At 36.3% G+C, this 7,241-nt stretch overlaps 2 protein-coding genes across 2 annotated transcripts; both read left to right on the top strand.

The window, feature by feature from the left end:
- Window positions 1-3,178, top strand: LOC120201136 (probable disease resistance protein At4g27220). The gene is made up of 2 exons (XM_039201800.1): window positions 1-134; window positions 291-3,178. Exon 2 carries the CDS (start codon window positions 293-295, stop codon window positions 3,134-3,136), a length of 2,844 nt encoding a protein of 947 aa, XP_039057731.1. The 5' UTR covers window positions 1-134; window positions 291-292; the 3' UTR covers window positions 3,137-3,178.
- Window positions 3,179-4,816: 1,638 nt separating this feature from the next.
- On the top strand, window positions 4,817-7,057 carry LOC120201111 (ras-related protein RABA1f-like). Its single transcript, XM_039201785.1, has 2 exons — window positions 4,817-5,136; window positions 6,461-7,057. The coding sequence occupies exons 1-2, from the start codon at window positions 4,916-4,918 to the stop codon at window positions 6,891-6,893; spliced, it is 654 nt and encodes a 217-aa protein (XP_039057716.1). The 5' UTR covers window positions 4,817-4,915; the 3' UTR covers window positions 6,894-7,057.
- The last annotated feature ends 184 nt before the right edge of the window (window positions 7,058-7,241 follow it).

The raw sequence follows: 7,241 nt of genomic DNA on the forward strand, positions 1-7,241 counted from the left end.
CCTTTTGTGTTATAGGTGAAACTTGCAGTGTGCCATCACTCGTATTATCAGCAAGCAAGGAACTCCTTTTGGTGGTTTTCTTGTCATTCGCTGATTCTCTCTAGTCATCATCTCCGAACAAGCTTGTCAGAAAGGTATTTATTAAACCTAGGTACATAGCTTTCTGGTTTCTTCTCCATGCTCATTAAAAAAAATTTGTGGAGTAAAATGAAGTTATTTTCTCATGTTTAGGTACACTCACCTAATGATGCTTATTACTTAGTTTCTAACATATTGCTTGTGACTTGCAGCCATGGACTTTGTTCTGAGGAAGATAGATGAACACTTGGACAATCACTTGAGCTTTGATCAGCATATGAAGTACCTTAAAAGGAAATTAAAGGAATTGAATGGTCTGAAGAAAGATACAGAGTCTATAATGAGCATTGAGCTGCAGCCAAGAAAGAAACTCAAGGAGGAAGTCCAGATATGGTTGGAAAATGTTGAAAGAATCAATGGCGAGGTGCAAGACCTTGATGGAAGGATGGGTGGAAGCAGTGCCCTTACACGCGGATTTGGAAGACAAGATGTGTCAAAGAGTATAAAGGAAGTGGAAGAACTTATTACTCAACACCGTAAATTTCATGGAGGTTTGGTGGTTGACAATCCTCAATGGATCGGACAAGTTTTGTCGGCAACAAGTTTATCAGGTGAAGCTGTAAAGGCCTGTATTGAAGAGATTTGGCAGTGCTTGATGGATGATGAGGTTCAAAAGATTGGACTTTGGGGGATGGGTGGCGAGGGGAAAACAAGCATTATGAAAGTTATAAATAACCAACTCCTAAAAGAGACGGGGAAATTCGATATTGTGATTTGGATCACTGTATCCAAGCAGATGAGTATTGCAAAACTGCAGAAAGACATTGCAGGTAAAATTGGAGTAGAATTTTCTGGTGATGAAGATGAAACAACAAGAGCGGGAATGCTCTTTGAAACATTGTCTCAGAAGAGTAGGTTTGTGATGATCTTGGATGACCTATGGGAGAAGGTTTCCCTTGAGAGAATAGGAATTCCCGAGCCTTCAAATGGGAGTAAATTAGTGCTGACAACGCGATCATTTGATGTGAGTCGACAAGTGGGTTGTAGAGTAATCAAAGTAAAGCCTCTGATGGAAGAGGAGGCATGGAAGTTGTTCTTGGAGAAGGTGGGATTTGTTATTATCAATATTCGAGGCGTGGAACCAATTGCAAGATCAATGGCCAAGCATTGTGCAGGTTTGCCCTTGGGAGTAATTACTATAGCTTCATGTATGAAGGGAATTGATGACATTTCTGAATGGAGGAATGCACTGAAAGAATTAAGCCTACGCAAAAAAAGTGTTAACGGATTCGAAGACGAAGTGTTCCAACAATTACAATTTAGTTATGATCTGTTAAAGGATCCAAAACTTCAACACTGTTTTCTCAGTTGTGCATTATATCCAGAAGATCAGGAAATCGATGAGGGCCGTCTTATTCGACTTTGGATCGGAGAAGGGCTTGTGGAAGAAATGGATAGCATGCAGGCAGAGTTTGACAGGGGTCGTGCGATAATGAATAGACTCATCAACAATTCTTTGTTAGAAGTTTTTACTGAAAGGGAAAATAGAAGACGTGTGAAGATGCATGATCTTTTAAGGGACATGGCCTTACATATCGCAAAATCTCGATTCTTGGTAAAATCTGGGACGATGTTAACGGAGCCACCACATGTGCAAGAGTGGAGCAAGGGTCTAGAGAAAGTTTCATTGATGAGTAATCCCATGTTGGTTATACCCCCGAAAATGCCACCCCCAAAGTGCCCCAGGCTCACAACATTGTTGTTGTCTTATTGTCATATAACGAGTATTCCAGAAAACTTTTTCAAGCATATGCATGTGCTTAGGATTCTTGATCTCTCTGAAAATCCTATCAAGAATCTTCCACATTCCTTATCAAAGTGTCCCAAGTTCACAACATTGTTGTTGTCTGATTGCGGTATACAAAGTATTCCGGATGGCTTCTTCGACCAGATGAATGGGCTCAAGATTCTTGATCTTTCCGAAAATCCTATCAAGAGTCTTCCACGTTCCTTATCAAATTTGAAGAATCTCACTTCATTATTGCTGGCTGATTGTGATGATTTAGAGAATGTTCCGTCGTTGTCAAATTTTAAAGCTTTAAAGAAGTTGGATCTCCAAAGAACAGGTATCAAGGAAGTTCCTCATGGAATGGAAAACCTGGTGAGTCTCGAATACCTAAACTTAGGATATTTCAACAACCTAAACGAAATACCAAATGGAATACTTCCAAGTCTTTGTTGTCTTCAAGACTTGATCGTCGGTGTAACACCGATGAGTGGAAAGGAGGTTGGTGGATTGAAGAAATTGGAAATACTTAAAGGGAGGTTTAACGACTGTCACAACTTAAATATGTACCTCCAAGCTCTTCGTGGCCGAGAAGAGCCTCTCCAATACATAATATACGTGGGAGATGTAAAATGGCATGCGGTGTTTGTCGATACAAGAAAACTCATCGTTGTAAGTGGTTGTAACATCTATACATACCAGATTGTGCTTCCACGTGACATCGAGGGATTGCATGTTGGGGATTGCGACGTTGAATGTGGTGAAGAATACCCTCTTTTCTCCAGGTTTATCCTCTTCTCGGTTGGCTCCTTTTCATCCCTTAAATTTCTTTACATGTATGATTGTAGAAATATGAAGAAGTTGTTCTCTCCAAACTGTGTGCCGCCCAATTTACAAGAGCTTAGAGTTTTTGGGTGCAAGCAAGTGGGGGAAATAATAGCATCAGAAGTTGAAAGGGAGAAAGGAGGAGGGATTGTTACCATGGAATTTCGTCTTCCCCAATTAAGGGATTTGGATTTGTGGGATCTACCTGAATTGAAGAGCATTTGCAGTGTGGATGCAGCACTGGTCTGTGATTCCCTTGTAGAAATTGAGATACTTAAATGTCCCAAATTAAAAAGGATGGCTCTTACTCTTCCCCAACTTGATAATGTGTCATCATCTGCATCTGCAAATCTCCATCTCTCCATTTGGATAAGTCCAAAGGAGTGGTGGGAATCAGTGGAGTGGGATGCCAAGCCTCTTTTGGAGCCCTTCGTGAGGGAAAGGTAATGGCAAGATCAAACGGAGCAGTCGACAAGTAAAATTGGCAGTTGTTAGTGAGGATTTAATTGATGAATTTGCTTCGAAAATATTTGCAGGATGAGATTTTTTCATATGACAATCTTGTAAATTAACGTGTTGTTTATTGTTTTAGTTGTATTTAAGTTGTCTGTACAAGTAACTTATGCATAAATACAATAGTTTGACAATCTCTTAACCGATTATATTACTTGTGTCATATATATTAAAGTATAGATATTATAAGTTATATTTATAATTTAACGACGAACGGAATTACAAATGCTTAAAAGATTGACTTAATATTCAATATATATAAAGAGGAAATTGTCTCAATAAACAAATTAACGTGTACTACTCTTATTCCATAGAGTTTACGATTTCATATTTATTATATAGTTTTTTATTTGTTATGATTAGGTTAATATAAAATGAAATAAGCGTTTCGTCACGTTGAATCATTAAAATCGATTGATTTTAGGGCTTATAATTTATAAGATTAAAATTTTTACATAAAATTTGGGTATACTTCTTATAAATTATGATTGTATAACATTTAGAGTTTACTCATTATGATTTAGGGTTTTAATATTTTTTAAATAATTTAAGTAATTATAATGTAGTATATATTTAATATTTTTCTTAACCAATAACAATTTACTCTGTATACGTAGCTGCTCAAATTCTAATTTCTTAAAGTGATTAATAATCCATTTTATAACTTGGTAAATATACATTTTGATATTTAATTCAATTCCAAGGTTGAATTTGATATCTATTTTTTTTCCAAGTAGGTGCTTAAACTTACCTTTGAGATTTATATTGGTATCTAAAGTTTTTTTTATCCAATTAGGCGCTTCAAGTTAATTTTTTTTCAAATTAGTATATGGACTTAACTCTATAGTCCAAATTGATATTGGCAGTAAATTACTTATTTAAACCAATTTAAACTATGAAATTAAGCCCAGGTACTAATTTAAACAAAAAAAAATCTAAACTCATGAATCTAATTTGACCACAAAAGGTTTAAATACTAAATTGAATTTTGATGTCAAATTAAGATAACTAATTAGACCAAACAAACTTAGGTATCAAATTGAATATTGAATTTTGATGTCAAATTAAGATAACTAATCATGCCCACTTTCGTTGAATAGGCCCACAACTCATTAAAAATGACGACCCGACCGACCCGACCATATGCTTAATCTAGGGTGGGAATGAGATCCGAATAGGGGTGGGAATGAGATCCGAACCCGACGGGTTTCGACCTGACTCGACCCGATCGAGTCGGGTTCTTTTTAAAAATTTTGGGTTTGAGTCGGGTCGGGTCGAATTTTTTAAATATTATATTTAAGTCGGATCGATTTCGGGTTTAGGGTGAAAAATATTCGACCCGAGAAAAAATATATAGTTTTACCTTATATATTTAAGGATAATTAAAATAATACCCTCTATATATTATTTTTTTAAATTAAGTCATTGTTTTATTGAATAAAAATAATATTTTTATTATTATTTCGAGTGAGGTCGGATCTCGGATAGAAGATTCTTTATTCTCAGATCAAATCGAGTAGACCAAAAATCCGACCCCACTCTTCCCATGCCCATCCCTAATCTAACCCCTATTTCTCCCATTTTTATTTTTCTATTTTTCCAATTCAGAATCTCTCTTTCTAGTTTACAATGCCACTGATTTTTGCCATTTGATACAATTTCCTCAAAATATACATTTTAAGTTCGGTAAAAGAACCCGACCCGGTGGCAAATATGGCGGCTTATAGAGCGGATGACGACTATGATTACTTATTCAAGGTGGTGTTGATCGGAGATTCGGGTGTTGGCAAATCGAATTTGTTGTCGAGGTTTACGAAGAACGAGTTTAGCCTTGAATCAAAGTCCACAATCGGAGTTGAATTCGCCACCCGGAGCATTCGAGTCGATGATAAGGTCGTTAAGGCCCAGATTTGGGACACCGCTGGACAAGAAAGGTGAGTCTTTTTCCTTATTTTTCTGTTGATTTTTATTATTTCTAATGGCTTTAAATTTCGAGAGATTCGAGTTAAATGAGATGTTTTTCATGTTGTTTCATTGAATTAGTAGAATGGGTATTTAGAATTTTGGATATCTGGGCTTCTATTTGGTTGCTGAGAAAATGTAGGAAAATTACTCACACATATTTATCACATTCGCATTTGTTTTGTTTGTTCGATTCTTGTTTTTGGATTTTTGGGTATTTTTAGAATATCTTAGTGATTTTAGGAAAAGAGGGTGATTTTTAGATTAGTGTATTGGTTTGTTGAAAATGTATTGAGCAATTTGTGTTGTTCTTTGGATTGTTTGGTTGGCAAGAAAAATGTGAGAATAAGCTGCATTCCTTCATGTAATTTTTTTCTTGTTAATTTTAATGCATGTGGACTTGGATTTTAGTTGTTTGATACAGAGTAGGTTGTGCTTTTAGATTGGTGCTTGTTTAAGCCTATGTGAAAGGCAACTTTACTGATTAACAGTTTGCAGATTTAATATGGCATAGAAATTTGCATTCATTAGATTATATACAGAATTTCACACTTGGTTCACAAACCAATGAGACAGAGAAAATTCATACATGTTACAACTCGATTCACGAAGGAAAAAATTGGGGAAAATTCTCTTAGAAGCTCTAGTCGAACTGTCCAACTATATTTGTAGCCGTCTTTTGGATATAGATTTGTCAAAGAGGATACCCTTTGTGTATCCGATTACTGGATCATGTCTTTTTTAAAAAAGAATTTTATTGTTGTATTAGTTCTATAAATTGACCTTGTTTTAGTGTTAAAGTTCATGTGATCCATTAATTTAGGATAGTGTTAAAGTGTCTATTTCAGATCCTTTCTATCCGTAAACTTCGATTCTCGGATTTGAGGAAAATGCATTTTTACATTTCTCTAGAACTCATTAATTGATATTTTTAATTGTAAAAGCTATATACATACTTCATTTTCTACATTGACGAACCTATTGCCTTTTAAGTTAAATAAAAACCAAGTCGATAAGCTTTATGGAATGAAACAAAAATTCTTTGCCGGCTCTTCTTGAACTCAAATGTTTAGGATGCTGGAATTTCCAATAGGTTGCAACATCTATGACTATGCTATATATAAAGTTCCCAACTGAGTTTGGTGCCATTGAATGAAGTGTGTGTATGCTATGGAGGTGTTATTGGTGTAAAATGGAAATAGAAATGATTTTATATTTGAATCACACTTTCTCCAAATAATAGATTGTTTTCATAAGCTTTCTGAGAGTTGATTTATTGTTATGGTATTTTCGAAGATACCGGGCAATTACAAGTGCATACTATCGAGGAGCTGTTGGTGCATTGCTTGTCTATGATGTCACACGACGAGTCACATTTGAGAATGTTGAGAGATGGCTGAAGGAACTACGGGGTCACACGGATTCCAACATTGTGATCATGCTTGCTGGTAACAAGGCAGATCTACTGCACTTGCGTGCCGTTTCCTCTGAGGACGCCACGGTATTTGCCGAGAGAGAGAATACCTTCTTTATGGAGACGTCTGCTCTCGAGTCGACGAACGTCGATAATGCATTCACCGAGGTGCTGACTCAAATATACCGGGTAGTCAGCCGGAAAGCTCTTGAAGTAGGTGATGATCCTGCAACATTGCCCAAGGGACGAACCATCAGTGTCGGAGGCAAGGATGACGTTTCGGCTGTCAAGAGCTCTGGCTGCTGTTCTTCTTAGCGTCGGATGGTTTCGATGTCCTAGTTTCCACCATTCTTCATCGCTTCAAGCACAAAACTTTCCTCACTGCTCTACGATCCTCGAGTTTCCCTGAGATTTGAGGTTCAAGACAATGAAAACGTGGCCCGAATTTTCCTCCATTCCGTAGTTTTGATAGTTTTCTTGTAGTTGATTGGTTTAGAATACATAGTCCTTTTATTTATTTATTTATTTATTTATTCTGAGACGGATCTAATTTTATATTTTTTAAATGATCATGATTAGTGATGTAAGATAACATTTGCATGAGCTATTATATTAATTATTTCTTAGATGCCCTAGGATTTAGAGTGACAGTTGAGTCGAGCC

This window comes from Hibiscus syriacus, unplaced genomic scaffold (assembly GCF_006381635.1).
Source record: "Hibiscus syriacus cultivar Baekdansim isolate YM2019G1 unplaced genomic scaffold, ASM638163v2 tig00006992_pilon, whole genome shotgun sequence".
NCBI lineage: Eukaryota > Viridiplantae > Streptophyta > Magnoliopsida > Malvales > Malvaceae > Hibiscus > Hibiscus syriacus.